The following is a 15,918-nucleotide window of genomic DNA, read 5'->3' on the forward strand; positions in this document are numbered from 1 at the left end:
TTCAAAAAGTACATATGGATGTGATGGTCAGGTGTCCACAAACTTCTGGCCATATAGTGTATGTAAATGTATATATTTTACCAATATTGTAGCAGGGGAATTTTAGTGATAGAAAATCTCATTGTAAGAGAAAACCTGGTCAACAGGTTAGCATTGCTGGAATTCTGACCATATCTGGGATTTTTTTAAAAATCGTATTCTTTTCGCACAATCTTTAGGAAACTACTCACAGCTTACAGATGCATTTTTGTGGTGAGAAGAAGGGATTTGAAACTAATTTAAAGTTAACCATCAGTTGACCCAAGCAGCCACCGGTGAGCTTGTATACTTTACTTTGATTATTTTAGTTACACTTATGATCAGATGATAATTTTGAGGAATGGTGTTCTACTTTATCACAGCAATATTTTTGGTGTGTTTCAGTCAGTTAGGGACGAATTGTAAGTGGTTGCAGTGGTGTCTTTCATATATAAAAGATTTTAATAAAAAAAAAAGATCCTTAGAACAAATCATTTTAGTTTTGTATCTTAAGTTTCATAAATTATTTTGTAAATTATCAAAATAGTTCATTATTAAATTGTATTAGGTATTAATAGTGGAAAAAGACAATTAGATCATTTGAAGTCCATCTTCTGTTCTGAATGTGATATAAATATTCTCTCTAGTTCCTTAAATATTCATGCTTTTATTTTATAACTGCATCCAACCTCTTTGTATCCTCTGAGCAGCTTTTGGATGCTTGGAGTTGTAATATTTCCCAGATGTGCATCTGTTACTACTCTGCCAGATGTTGTGCACAGCATTCTTCAGATCAGGTCTTGAGACTGAAAAGTTTTTATAGAAAAAAATCTTGATTTTGACGTGTTGTCTTGTTGCACACGTTATTTTGTTGTATTGTAAACTAGAGGTACTTGTTCCAGAGGTACTTGTGTTGAAAATATCCTGTAAAAGTCAGTGAGCACTGATGAAAAGACAAACACAATTTCATTGCTCAAAGCTCTTTAATAAATCACATACAAAAAGAGCAAGAATTTCTTGTTCCCGTATTTACTCCCCTGTTGAGCCTGTCTTACTGGAAAACCAGCAGAACTAAATGTCATGAGATATTTACAGGGAAAGAGGGTGTGTTGAAGGTAACAAGGTGAGTCCGAGGGCTGGGGAATGGGCTTGTGTCTTTAGCAGTTTGGCATTGGGTGCAAGTCAATGGCCAGAAGATCATTAGCACCACTTGTCAAGGCAACAATAATATCATTAAATGTTTTAAATGTTTAAGGCTCTAATAAAAGCCATCAAAAACACAAGTTATACTCTCTCTCTCTCTTTTTTTTTTAAATCATATGATTCATAAATGCGATTCACTCCAAAATCAACACTTAGAACATAGACCTAGAGTAATAATATTAGTAGAAGGAATGTTTTTTATTCCTCCGTCTGTCACAGGAAGTTAGATGGTCTGAGATTAACAATATAAAGAGACAGAAAAACATAAATGTACAAAAAAAAAAACAGTAATAGAGGAATTGTTTGATTCCTGCACGTTTTATGCTAATTACCTACAGCTTAGTTATCCTTTCACTAACCAAGGTCTTCGTTAGCTGTGTATATGAGACAATCAATCTGTTTTCCCTGTGTCACGTCACGCAGCACTTTGGCAATCAGAAAGGCAGTGTCACACTCAGAGCAGTGTGTGTACATGCAGAGCAGGGCTCTTTGTCAATCACACAGAGTACACAAGTGGTCTGATGAGTCGTATACAAAAAGATACAGCAGTGAACTGACTGACAGTACAGCTGTAGATGAGTGGTGGAGATTTTCTTTCTACAGAAAACGAGGACACTTTGTGACTGGAGCAGCCAGCATTACCGTCTCAGCGACTTCTGTTCCTGAGCAAGACGTAAGGTAGGTGAGTATATGCGAAACCAAAATAGGAAAGTGTATGAAAGTGTTTGGGGCAGATTGGGGGTGTATAAAGTGTGTTCCAGCGTGAAGAACTAGATGTTGGGGAAATGGTAGTTGAATTTACGCATGTTGTTGTAGTACTTCCTGTTGTCCACCGCTGGGAAGATACTGCTGCCAGTCAGCTGGGGTAAATACTGCACACAGTCAGACAGAGAAAGTTCTGGATCATGTACCATAATATATGTACCATAATAAGTCTTCAATCATTTGTATTATTATAAGATCCTAATGGCTTCTTGGGGGTTACACAGCTTAAAGGAAATCAAGGATCCTCAAACTTCTTACACCTAGTGTGATCATTTTATGTGTATAATTATTCAAGCAAGCAGTTATTAAAACTTTTTTTTTATGAATTTTCAAGCCACAAAGCCCAACCCAGATACATCATGTTAAAATATTGTATAGTTGTATCATATTAACATTTCTATTCTTAACTTGATTAAAATTGCAGTTAGAGTCGAGTTGACAGTATTTATACTTGCTTAGATTAAACCCATTCAATTCATGTATCTAGTGAGTTAAGCTAAGTTAAGCTAACTACAGTAATAGTAAGTAACTATAAAATAGTCAACGTTGACTGTAGTTGATCATGATCTTACGTCATTAAAAAATGAATGCATGGCTATACTGCAGAAAATATTCATAAAATATGATTCCTTTGACAGTTTGAAATTTCCACATATGTTGGTTCCACCTAATATATAATCCACAAGAATCCCCAGCCCATGGGCATGATAACTCACCCCCGGGGGCAGGTGTTTACGGGGTTGCCGTGCTCGTCTCTTCGCTCTGTCATGCTCTCGCATCACGCTCTCTGTCTCCTCCCGCTGACTGTCAAAATACGGATGCTCCAGCAGCTGCTCACAGGTTAACCTCTCTGCAGGATCCATATGCAGACAACCCTGAGAGAGAGAGAGAGAGAGAGAGAGACTTATAAGTAATAGAGAGAATAACTTGTAACAATGCATTATATGCAACGCATTATTATATTACATATAAACCTGTGATGTTATAGAATATTAGTCAACACCTTCTGACTAATCAGAATCAAGAATTCAACAGTTCTGTTGTATAATCTGTAACAATTGCTCTTCTTTGTAAAATGTATAGAAAAAGTGATACGGCAATAATTTTTTAAAAATAAGTATTATATGTTATTATTGTGTGTTCAGTCTACATAGCTCACCTTCATTAGACTTAATGCCTGGAAAGAGATGTTTGGATACTTTTGCTCCAGGGGTTCCTACACACACACACACACACACAGAACAACATATAGAAGGTGATATAACACTGAGCAGTCTCTCTCTTCTTTTCTTTGCACACACACATCACTGTACAGTCCCAGTGGCCCACACAACGTAACTGTGTGTTGTCACAGGATGGAAATGTGTACGAGTTGGTTATCACTATAACTACACTATAAATAGTTTCTCTCCAATCAGTGCAATGTCTTGACCTGTGACTAAGGACATAACACCGATTAAAACATCCCAGAGGAGAGTGTGTTGTTTTCCACAGCTCAACATATTTAGCTCTTTATAATAAGCAGTGGCGTGCCTGTCACAGGATACCAGTGTACTATTTATATCACCTCAGTCAGGTGCATTTCAGATAAACAGCCTGTTAACAGAGCACTTAAAACCACCGAGCAGTATATACTGAAGACTGAACACTGGTCGGTGAGAGTATACTGAACACACAGCCCTCGGCAGGTTGGTAGCGTGACCAGATTAAAGTACCTCTTATACACCCACCATTTCTTGTGGTTCAGGAACACACACTCCGCTGAAGAACTGGTTACTGCTGAACACCTGCTGGTGTCTGGGGATCAAATCACCTACAAACACAATGCAAACACCAAAACACTGAACACTTATTTCTGCCTGGAGAACAGGAAGAGTATACTGAGTGATCATATACACACATACTCAAAGACAGAAACAGCAAGAAAATATATAATTTCAATTAATTACTGGACAATTCAAGTATTTTATTCAAGAATAATGTCAAAAATACATTTTAATAGAAATTCAGCTCAATAAAATGTCATTCATTATAACAAAAATCCACCAAAACATTTTTTATTCTTCTTTTATTTTAGAATCTCCGTTCTGCTTTGTTGTCTGATATCTTTCCCATTTATCAATGTTCATTCTTTTTATATCCCCAAGTCTATAAAAAAGTGTTGTTTGATTAAAACATTATTACATTTTTTAGTTTAAGATTCTTAGATTTAGAGTAAACACTGCTGTTATACTATAAGACAAATTCTTTTAGTGTTTGATCCACACACAGTGTAGTGCTGGATCTCTTACCTAATGTTTTCCTTATGAGATAAAGCTGGTCTACATCAGATTTGCCCGGCCACAGAGGAGCGCCAGAGAGCAGCTCAGCAAACACACAACCCACCGCCCACACGTCCACCGGAGGGCCGTACTGAGTGTCTCCCACCAGCAGCTCCGGAGCCCGGTACCACCGAGTGGCCACGTAGTCTGTATAATAATCACACGGCCCCGCTACACACACACACACACACACACACACACACACACACACACACAATAAAACAGACACAGAGAAGAAGACAGTGCACTGTTAAGGAACTTCATTGTGGTTACCTGGTATCATTACTGTCATCTTTGGGTGTGTGTGTTTGTACATACTGAGGATCCTGGCAAAGCCAAAGTCACAGAGCTTTATGACCTGGTGTTTGGTGATGAGTATATTCTCTGGCTTCACATCTCTGTGGATACACTAAACACACACACAAGTGTTAAATTAAAAATTAACTATGGGCTGTGCTCTTACACACACACACTCTCAGACACCTGCACACACATTGTATCTGGCACGTGTGTACATAGAGACTTGTGCAGGATCAGGGTTTATTGGTTCTGTACTGTGTGTCTGTGTGTGTGTGTGTGTGTGTGTGTGTGTGTGTGTAGCTTTTATTTAGAAAATTTTAAAAAAGTGTTCTTCTTGTTTACTGAGGTTAATATCAGGATTAGATCAGGGGTTCCTAAACCTTTTGGACAAATAACTCCAATTGAATATTATACATTGTTTTTTTGGTTTCTCCTCATTATTTACCATCACACTTGTAAATCCATATTCAGTAAATGTTTTGGCATTTATCTCTGTGTTGTTAAGGAATTAGCGGAAGTACAGTAGCTGCTCTGAGAAATTGTCCAATTTTTAAAATTTGTTTATTGCTGAACTCCTACGCTAGTGCAGCGTGTAAGGATAGCGAAAAATTAAAATCTTAAAATCTTAATTTAAATGTGGCTTGTTAGAATGCAAATATTTGAAAATAGTAGTAACCAAATTTTGTCATCATAGTTATAGTGAAGTTTGTAATATTAATTTGTAAAATAATTGAATAAAATAAAAGAGGAGACTATCGCTGTTAATCAAGTGACCCCACAAAATGTATCTGAAATACTGTTTAGCAATGTGTTCGGTATTTTTTGTATTTTTAAAATACAGAATATGCTGTATAGTAGCAGTCAGACGTTTTTGAACAATGTTTTTCTTTTTTTTTTTTTACAGTTTAATCTCTAGTATTTACACAATGATACAGAATAGCAGTTAAATATGGACAATTAAATCTTTTATTAAGTTTATTAACTGCTTCCTCTCAGATCCTAATAGGTCTCTAAATGAGTGATTTATTAAACATAGGCACACTCGGAGGGTAAACCTGTTAAGCTTAGAGATAAAATACTTAATCACAGTGCTAGTATTAACTGGAAAATATAAATATGTGAAGATTTTGGCCTTTTCAGATTACAGAAGCTCTAGATAGAATAAAAATAAATTCCGTAAACATTTAATGGTAAACCATTCTTAATTCATTTATATCTATTCCTTGGGTAGATTGTCAAATTTTAGACTTTAAAAAAAATTTCAATCTCATTTTCAGTAACTGCTTTATCCTGGTCAGGGTTATGGTGGATAAAGAACCAGTCCACCAAAGAAAAAAAAAAAAAAAAAAAAGCTAAAATATATGGTGTTCAAAAACTTTGACTAGTAGTGTACACTGCATGGTGATGTGTGAACTGACAGTTAATGTGATGGTGATTTCTGGAGCAGATTTTTATATGAGAGCTGATCTATGGCTAAAAAATCTTTTTTTAAAAACTAAAAAGTTCTAAATAATTTGTAATTCCCTTTATTACTCATCATACATTTCACTAGCTAATGAACTGGATGCTAGTCAGCAAACAAAGTCTCTATGCTAAAGCTCTCAACAACACACAGCAGAAAAACAGAAAGCAGGTTAACATTTGCATTACATTCATACTTTAAAAACCAGAGAGGCTGTATAACTGATCGACCCTATCGCCAGTGTGCTTTCTGAAGGATACCTAACATTAACTTTATCAACTGAAGTGGCACCACTGATCTTCTGTTCCCCTTCCAAACTGAGTTTCTGCGTTCACAAAATGTCAAACTATTGTTCTATTATTCCTTTTATTTTTTCACATGTTACTTATGGGATATTTTATATTGTGTGTAAAAATTTACACTATATGGCCATGGTTTGTGGACACCTGACCATCATAGCCATGTGGTTCTTCCCCAAACTGTTGTCACAATGCTGGAAGTACACAATTGTATAGGATGTCTCTGTATGCTTTAGCATTACAATTTCCCTTCACTGGAACTAAGAGGCCCAAACCTGTTCATGACAGTGTCACTGTGCACAAAGCGAGCTCCATGAAGACATGGTTTGCCAAGTTTGGAGTGGAAGAACTTGAGTGTCCTGCACAGAGCCCTGACCTCAACCCCACTGAACACCTTTGGGATGAACTGGAACGCTGACTGCACCCCAGGCCTCCTCACCTGCCATCAGCGCCTGACCTCACTGATGCTCTTGTGGCTGAATGAGCACAAATCCCCACAGCCACGCTCCAAAATCTAGTGGAAAGCCTTCCCAGAAGAGTGGAGGTTATTATACCAGCAAATGGGGACTAAATCTGGAACGGAATGTTCAACAAGCACATATGGGTGTGATGGCCAGGTGTCCAAAAACTTTTGGCCATATAGTGTATTTGGATCTACCTGGTGATGGAATATGGCAGACATCTAATCTAAGAGCATTTACCCACTTTTCACTCTCTAATTCACTATCACTGTTCAGATTAACATCGGCAATCTGAAACCCAACCTTGTACAACCTGTACTGCTCCCTCTCAGTTTCTGCAGACACGCGCACACACACACACACACACACACACACACACACACATACACACTCACATTTGTCTTACTATCCTTGTGAGGACCTTTCATTGACATATTTGTTAATGCAGCTAATTAATGCTAGTCTTACACCTAAATCTAACCCTAACCTTAACCTCAGTAACCAAAAGGAAACATTATGGTTCTTCATTTTGATTAGTTTGTAAATAAAACAAATAAAATCACATTTTGTTTTAAACACACATGGTACTACCCATAAAAAGTAATAGACAGTATGGCAGACAGAAGGATAAATTCTTACATTTTGTTTGTGGCAGAAGTTAACAGCTTGTAGCGTTTGCCAGGTGATGCTTTTAACCAGAGGCTCTGGAACTCTGTGTTTAAAAAAAAAAGAAAAAACACTGTATAATCAACAATATACAACACATTCCTACACACCCTGAGCTCATATTCTTGATTATTATTTTGATAATTCCATTCAACAGTATAAAAGCTTTAGAATGAGTGGGAGAAATATAAGCGGTCACCCTAGAGCACACTTTTACACGCCATCTCTTTGTTCTGCGTCTATCGTCTGGCACTAATGTGTCGTAGCCTGGGTATGAGTGATATAAAGTAAATGCCCTAGCACTACTGCAAATAGCACTACTCATAGCTGATGTGTTTTGTTGATGCTGGGTGTCTAGTTTGACACAACGAAATTTAGCCATCACTCTTTACTCAGCCTTAATTCTTCGCTGTCCTCTTCTCCTCACTCTCCTTCCTTCTCCTCTCGTTTCCTCCCTGCAACTCTTTCCTCACATCTCTGAGAGGTCTTTTATTTAATTTATCCAGACTGAACAAATCATATCTAGCTCACCTGGCTTTAAGCGATGATTGTAGGTATTTTGTAGGTATTTCTGATAGGAATTTCATTCAGATTGACTTCAGTTGGTTTGCTGTATTAAGATTGTGGTGTATACATGAACATTTTTATTTCAATTCAGCTATGAGTCAGCTGTATGTAAACGTAACTATTATATCTTCCGCCTCTCCCTTTTCTCACTTTCTGCTTTGTCCTCTTCCAGTCTTCTGTGTGTTACGATGTCGTAGCAAACAATCCCATGTTCATTTGGTTTGACAAGCAATAAATATGTTAAGCTAATAACCACTGCAAAGGAAGTTTCAAGAAAACATCATAAATCTGTCCTCCTGGAATATTGCTGCATATATAATGTGCCATAAAGTGACTTTTTATTACACATTTTATGGATGGGTGTCTTGTTTATTCTGTTTAGTTATTATTATAAACAGATCAGTGAACTATCTGAAATATTTGTTGGACTTATGATACTACCAAAATTTGAAGATTGGAAAAAGACCAGGCAATGTTTCTCCAGTCTTTAACTGTCTAGTGTCAGTAATCTTGTGCCCACTGTTGCCTCAGATTCCTGTTTTTGTCTGATAGGAGTGGAACCAAATGTGGTCTTCTGCTTTTGTAGCCCATCCGCTTCAAGGTTTGACTAGTTGTGTGTTCTGAGATGCTTTTCTGCTCACCGTGGTTGTAAAGAGTGTTTATTTGAGTTACCCTAGCCTTTTTGTCAGCTCAGACCAGTCTGACTAGAACTGCTGTTCACTGGATGTTTTTGTTTTTCTCACTGTGAAAAACTCTGTGAAATCTCCAGAGAATTTTGTTGTTGTTTTAAAACGTTGTTCTGTTGAGCATCATGGTCCTGGAGGAACGTTGTTTCATGTCACTGTGTACTAACTATCTGTATATGGTTGAAATGACAATAAAGCCACTTGACTTGACTTGACTTGTGTGAAGATCTCAGGAGATCAGCAGTTTGTCTGTCTGGCACCAACAACAGGTGTTGCTGTTAAAGGGGCTCTATGTAATTATACAATAACTCTGTTCATTTATTACACATTAAACAATAAAATTTATAAAGCTCTTACATTATGTACTATATAATAGTTTCAGTAAAAGTTATTACATTATGAACCATTTTATTATCCATCCATTTTCTATACTGCTTATCCTACACAGGGTCACGAAAGCCCGGAGCCTATCCCAGAGAACTCGGGGCACAAGGCATTGGACACCCTGGACAGGGTGCCAACCCATCACAGGGCACAATCACACACATTCACACACTATGGACAATTTGGAAATGCCAATCAGCCTATAATGCATGTCTTTCGACTGGGGGAGGAAACCAGAGCACCCAGAGGAAACCCCCGAAGCATGGAGAGAACATGCAAACTCCGTGCACGCAGGACGGAGGCAGGATTCAAACCCCCAACGCCGCAGGTGCGAGGCAAACATCCTAACCACCAAGCCACCATACCCCCTATTACAGTATCATATAATATATAAAGGTTTATGTGATAGTGAGATTTTTATGAAAACCTGTTAAGCAAGAATTTGCCTTTTCACTTCGTTTATCATGTTCCCTCTACTCTAGTGCACCAGGACACTTTAGAGGGTGCACCAGGAAACTTGGATGCAGTTGTCCAGCAAAGCACTCTGGGTAATCATTGCTGTAAACATTCCACTACAAACATGACTGGCCACCCCAGCAACACAGAAACAATATGGCCATTTGTGTGACGAAGACAAAGAGGCTCACAAATAGTTTTAAAAGCATCCTGTGTGTGTAAGTGTGAATGAGTGAGAGTAATTGTACACGCAGAAGCCAGTTTATGAGGTGCACCTACCCTGTATCTAAACTCCGTGGCCTTTTATCAGGTAAATGTGCTATGTACGTAGCTACATGGTGGTCCATCTGTCACCCATCATAGCAACACTTCTAGCCAGATATCATTTGTTTATAGAGGATTATTCTCAGCACAGCTCTGACACTGACGTTGTAGTGTTGTTAAACACTAATCACTATTCACCCAAAAGCCACTTTATTAGACACCCATAGCTTGTTTGTAAATCTGCTAGCAGTACAGTTAGAGACTATAACTTATCTTTTTCCATTCAGAGCTAGTGTTAATAAAACACTATCCCTTCATCAGTGTCAGTTTCTAACCCTGGGAGTGTTGAATATTTTTTTCTAGTGGACTGTTCTCAACCCAGTAGTGACACTGAGGTGTTTAAAAACGTCAGCAACACTGCAGCACCTGATATACTTCTACCAAATAAGCCAGTGTCACTGCTGTAATGAGAAAATGGTCGACTACCCAAACAATATGGTCATTGATGGTCGATTTATACGTGCAGTAATTAAATGGCTAGTGAGTGTGGATATAAGGTGGATGTATCTATTAAACTTGAGTGTATGTGTGTGAGAAACTCACCCCCGGGGATATCTGTCGAGCTCATTGAGCACCGTATGATCGCAGTACTCAAACACTAGATGCAGTTTTCTCTTCCTCCTGAAAACCTCAATCAGGTTGACCAGGTTACAGTGCTTCAATTGCTGTAGACACACACACACACACACACACACACACACACATACACACACACTATTTTTACTGTTGGAATTTCTGTTAGCTTTTGCAGGATTGTTTTCTACATGTAAGTGGACAGAGGGACAGAGACAAGCTGCTGCATGTCTTATCTGCATCGTAAACTTCACCAAGCCGACACACAGCATCTCCAATGGCAACAGGTCACCATCCAGAAGCCTATTTAAAGCAGCCTCCGCTTTACGATCCAGCCATTAAACAGTTAAACCGGGGCTCGCACACTCACTCTCTCTCTCACACACACACACACACACATTCTGATTGCACAGAGGCCCAACTAGCTCAAAATTTTAAATCCATACATCCTTGTATCTGAAATGCAGCCAATTTAACATGATATATTGCACTGAATTATTGGCTTTCAGGAGAATTCTCATTATAATTGGCTAAAAAAATGGCAAAATACCTGAATCATAGGATCATCTAATCAGCACTGCCTTCTTACTCTTACCCATGAACACCAAAGACAGTTTCATAAAGTGTGGGCTTTGTACGTGTAACACAACACACCACACCACCTCAAGCTATCCTTTGATTTGGAAAAGCTATCAGTTTATAATCCTCCAGAATCAGACCCCATCACACAACACATTCACATTCACATACACACTGAGAGGTTGTAAAATGCAAAGCAAGAGTGGAGATTAATGATTGTAGGTCACTAACCCTGAGTCCTCCTTCACTAATGTTATATGGGCTACTGTTTTGGTGCAAATGAAAAGCCTCTTGCTCTTACCCCTCCCCTTTTCTTCCCTTCCCACACACTAACCAAAAAGATCAGCACGTGAGAACATTTGTAAAATCAAACCTATTCTCTATCTCCATTCAGTTTCCACAACCACACAACCACATACCCACATAAAGTAACGAAGTTTACAAACCCTGAGAGCTGAACTAATATTACTGTACACTTGGTATCCAATAATATTCTGATATAGGATATTAGTATATAGATGCTGAGGTGATTTTTTTTTAATAAGACATGAATTCATGGAGAAAGTCTTTGCAGCCACTAATTATATATTTTAAGCAAAAACAAACTAACTGTTTAAGTACCATCTTTAATATACAGAAGCACAGAGAATGTTATTCCATTAGACTTTATCCTAAAGCCACAGGAACCTGAGAATAAAGATGCCTACTGATTCTTATGATTACTGCTACAAACCAAACTACATACTGACCACCATAACAGCATGGCAAAACTAGCTTTCAGCTAACCAATCCACTGGCAATTTCAAAAGCACATTATCACCTTAGTATTATATGGTTGTATCTGTCATTCATTCTTCCCCCAGACAGAACCATATAATACTAAAGTCACGACATGCTTGTGTTCTATAGACTAAATAACAATGCAACCAAATCACAGGCTCTAATTACAAAATGCACATTGCCTGACTTCCCAGTATGCCCTGTGTCAAAACATGTCAAAATAGTATCGCGAGTCTTGCAACTATCATAAAAATAATGGTGCCAAAAAAAGGGTCTTTAGAACAATACCAAGGAAGAACAAATTTCCTACAGGACTTTATGATAGATGGCCCTTTAATCGTTTCTGGTGCTGCCACAAAGAACATAATCAGTTCCCTTCCAGAAGGAAATGGCAACATTTATGGTGGCAAACTTTTTTCAGTTTCAACAAAAGAGGGATGTCTAGTTTTTCAATGATGTTACAGCAGTGGAGATTCATTCAAATTTAAAATACTTTCACTTATTTTTAGGTTTTCATAATTATAAGCCAAACTGACTGGTCACTTAAACTGGGTTTAATCCAAACCTTAATAACTAACAAAGTATGAATAATATAAAGTATAATATCAGATTCTAACTGCAAATGTTATACAAACTTTGAGTTTGGGTACTGCTTTGTGTTTATTTTTTATTATTATTATTTTAAATTTTTATTTCAGGAATAGTAATCTCTACAGTCCCAATAAATAAATATGACGGCTTTTGTGCTTAATATTTGAATATTTGGATTACAAATCTATACTGATAAGGATTATGACGTTTGGGATTGTTCCCTCTCCGAAATAAAAGCACCAAACTGCACTTTTCCTCGTCACTGTGGCAGAACCATCAACGGTACATCTGTTTTATTTTACCATGTATCTTTCACGTATAAACATGACTGAGTATACCTGTGAAAATAATTACAGGTACCTTACGGAACAATGATGTACCTTTAAAAGCTTTACTTTAAGCAAAACCTAAAGAAAAATACACAACATGCAAAGACATACACTAAACAAACAAAGATGTACACTTGATGGCACCACCCCAGCAATGAGGAAACCTACAGTATGGGACCTTTATTTCTGAGTCTGTTCTTTTTGTGCAAAAAGTTTAAAACCCCTGATTTCAAGAACCTTTTGATGAATAGTTCTAATATTTTTTTTTTTCTTTCTGGTGCCATAATGAACTAAAGAATTATTTTGCCTTCACATAATGTAGACATTTATGATAAGAAATAATTCACTTCATTGTGACACAAACAGAAATGGTTAAAGTTCAGGTTTAAACCATTCAGGTTCCTTGAGAAGCCAAAGCATCTTTTTCTGGCACAAGAATAAATCTGCTTGGAAATGGTACAAGCTACTGGAGTCTGATTTGTACATCATGTGCACACAGAGGATGCATCCGAACACTGGGACCTGTTTTATTGTGAGTGTTTTTTGTTCTTTTTTTTTTACTTACCTTGAGCATCCGGATCTCCCTGAGTGCAATTCTTTTAATAACCGGGTCATCCTCTGACTCCACGAACTTTTTAATGGCGACGATTTGTCCCGTGTCTTTATTTCTGCATTTGAACACGACTCCGTATGAACCTTCTCCGATCTTTGCAATCTTCTCATACTTCTCCATGCTGTGAAGCCAAGCGGAATCCCAGAGCACTCTGGTGCACCACCTCCACCTCCCTCATGCACTGATCAACCTGGAAAAACATTAACCTCACTAAATTAAAGCTCTGCATGCATGGCTACGTTTATTTTGGAGTTAGACCCCAATGATTAAAAATAATAAAAAAAAAAAGCAAATCCCTGCCTATGCATTATTATTATTATTATTATTATTATTATTATCATCATTGTTGTTGTTGCTGTTATTATTACTATTATTATTATTGTTGTTGTTGCTGCTGCTGTTGTTATTATTATTGTTATTATATTATTATTATTATTAGATAATAGACTCTTAATGGGAAAATATCAGCCAAGCATTATGCAACATCTCTGCAAACGCGATTATTATCAGCTTCTTCAGTTTTGTAGCTGAAAAAACCCCTGTGTGTTTCAGTAAAACAGCTTTAAGGCCGCAGTGGCTCTACTTTCCCACATTTACATTAAACTCAGCCAGCTCGGGTTTATCGAGCACATCTCAGTGCTGCTCCAATAAACATCCAACCAAGTTCCTGCCCAGTGCAGGATAGTGCCTGTGTCGAGGTATAAATGTGTAATAAGTTAACATTTAATGATATCTGCCATTCCGAGATTTAACACAAGCTCCGTTTCACGGAAAAAAACCATGCAATGGAATAATCAAAGAAATGGAAACAGTGTGATGGCCGCCTACCTGACTGCGCCTGCTCGCTCCAAAGTGCGCCGTGCAGGTGGTGCTGCTGTGGGCCAGTGAGAGCTCAGTGCCCGTGTGTGTGTGTGTGTTTGTGTGTGTGTGTGTGGGGCCCGTGGGAGTGTGTAGGGGTGTGTGAGGTGGCCTGAAGGAGCTGGGCATTTACATGCGCCTCGGTCCCCATAGGAACAGCGCACAGGCTCCACCTTCTCAAAGCGCAGTGAATGCGCAGAGCGACACCACAAAACCCACACCATCTCCAAAACCCAGCGCTTCACTCACACAGCAACACACAGCAACACACAGGATCACTGAGCTAATGGGAAGCAGCAGTCAAATGTAAAGCTCTTCTCACTCACTGCGACAGATTTCACTGTCAAATCAGGAAACACTGGCCCCCTTCATGAAAATAAGGAAAAATGAATAAAATAAGTAACACACACAATGTGTGCCGTTTGTATTGTTTTAATTTAACGCAGCATTTTAACGCTAGAGTGCGTTTTTCCCCTCTAAAACGCTGGTTTCATAATTATTGGCACCCCACAATGATGTGATGAAGCCTCCCCTGGAGAGAATAGCAGGCTAGCACTGAGTCTCTGCAGGGTTGAAGACACTTCAAGAGGATCATGGAGCACTCCACATTCCAGAGATTCAGTCCAGACACTGGGACAGCCATTACCTCCATTTATGTGTTGATTTAAATCTAGTTTCAGCTCATTATTTTTAAAAGATCAAGTCTTAATCTATTATTGGAGACAACAGGTTATGGGCTAAAATATCCTGGTAATGGTACACAATGTCTGGTGCTTTCAAGTTCCACAAAGTCACTAGACCACTAGACATAAAACAGACCCAAGGCATCAGTGACACACCTGCATGTTTACACTGGGTATGGCAGGTTTTTTTTTTTTTTTTTTTGGCCAAATATGCCAATGATTCGCAAGGTCAAAAAGCTTGATTTTAGCATTTTGGCCTTAGATTTGTACAGGGCAACAAAAGTAAGATTTTATTCATGCATGTCAATTTTATAAACCGTGGGAAATCAAATGCAACACTTTTAAAAGCTAAATATGTTTAATATTCTTCAAAGCTATCAAATTTCATGTTTGAGGCGTTTTCTACTTGTTTTTACTGCTGAGAGAATGTGGGCTTATATTATATATCCAATACATGCATGTACTCTAATCACATTACAATACAATAATTTTTGCCCAGTTTATTGAAAGTTGCCAAAAAGTCTAGAGTTGACTATATATTTGTACTACCAAACTCATCACAGTAATTAAACTAGTAAAAGTAGTTACTAAATTAGAAATTCTGGAAAACTCACACAAGCACACCCCCACTGACGTATAAACTAGACGTCATGCCTCATGTTTTAATTATACTGGAATTACATGGGCTTTGACCACGGAGAAAGATTAGCTGTTAATTAGCTGATTAGTTGGCTCAGGTGTGGTACAGAGAAAGAACAAAACATGCTGGACAGGGGGGACTCCAGCGTTACTCCACTGCTTCACACAACAGGTTTCAAACTACAAGTGCAGAAAACCCAGTCAGCTGTGCAGTGCTGCAGCCCCGCAGGAGAGGAGTGTGAAAAAACACGCTCAGTGATCCCTGGTGAAGGACAAATCATGAGGAAGAGCACAGATTATACATGCTTTCAGTTGTTTAGTGGCAGACAAATCTGCTGCACAGCACCATGTTTATTACAGA

The 15,918-nt window shown here is 38.1% G+C and overlaps 1 protein-coding gene across 1 annotated transcript; it reads right to left on the reverse strand.

The window, feature by feature from the left end:
• Nucleotides 1-982: 982 nt before the first annotated feature.
• On the reverse strand, nucleotides 983-15,865 carry cdkl1 (cyclin-dependent kinase-like 1 (CDC2-related kinase)). Its single transcript, XM_026944957.3, has 10 exons — nucleotides 14,206-15,865; nucleotides 13,330-13,567; nucleotides 10,456-10,577; nucleotides 7,469-7,541; nucleotides 4,626-4,716; nucleotides 4,278-4,478; nucleotides 3,717-3,799; nucleotides 3,146-3,202; nucleotides 2,703-2,861; nucleotides 983-2,093 (listed from the first exon to the last, which is right to left on the reverse strand). The coding sequence occupies exons 2-10, from the start codon at nucleotides 13,495-13,497 to the stop codon at nucleotides 1,992-1,994; spliced, it is 1,056 nt and encodes a 351-aa protein (XP_026800758.1). The 5' UTR covers nucleotides 13,498-13,567; nucleotides 14,206-15,865; the 3' UTR covers nucleotides 983-1,991.
• Nucleotides 15,866-15,918: the final 53 nt, after the last annotated feature.

Source organism: Pangasianodon hypophthalmus, chromosome 3 (genome assembly GCF_027358585.1).
Source record: "Pangasianodon hypophthalmus isolate fPanHyp1 chromosome 3, fPanHyp1.pri, whole genome shotgun sequence".
NCBI lineage: Eukaryota > Metazoa > Chordata > Actinopteri > Siluriformes > Pangasiidae > Pangasianodon > Pangasianodon hypophthalmus.

Coding starts and splice junctions, on each gene's coding strand:
- cdkl1 (XM_026944957.3), bottom strand. CDS start 13,497: ATGGAGAAGTATGAGAAGATTGCAAAGATCGGAGAAGGTTCATACGGA. Junction 4,717..7,468: donor ACTTCTGCCACAAACAAAAT/GTAAGAATTTAT, acceptor GTGTGTGTTTAG/TGTATCCACAGAGATGTGAA. Junction 4,479..4,625: donor TGGCTTTGCCAGGATCCTCA/GTATGTACAAAC, acceptor GTGTGTGTGTAG/CGGGGCCGTGTGATTATTAT.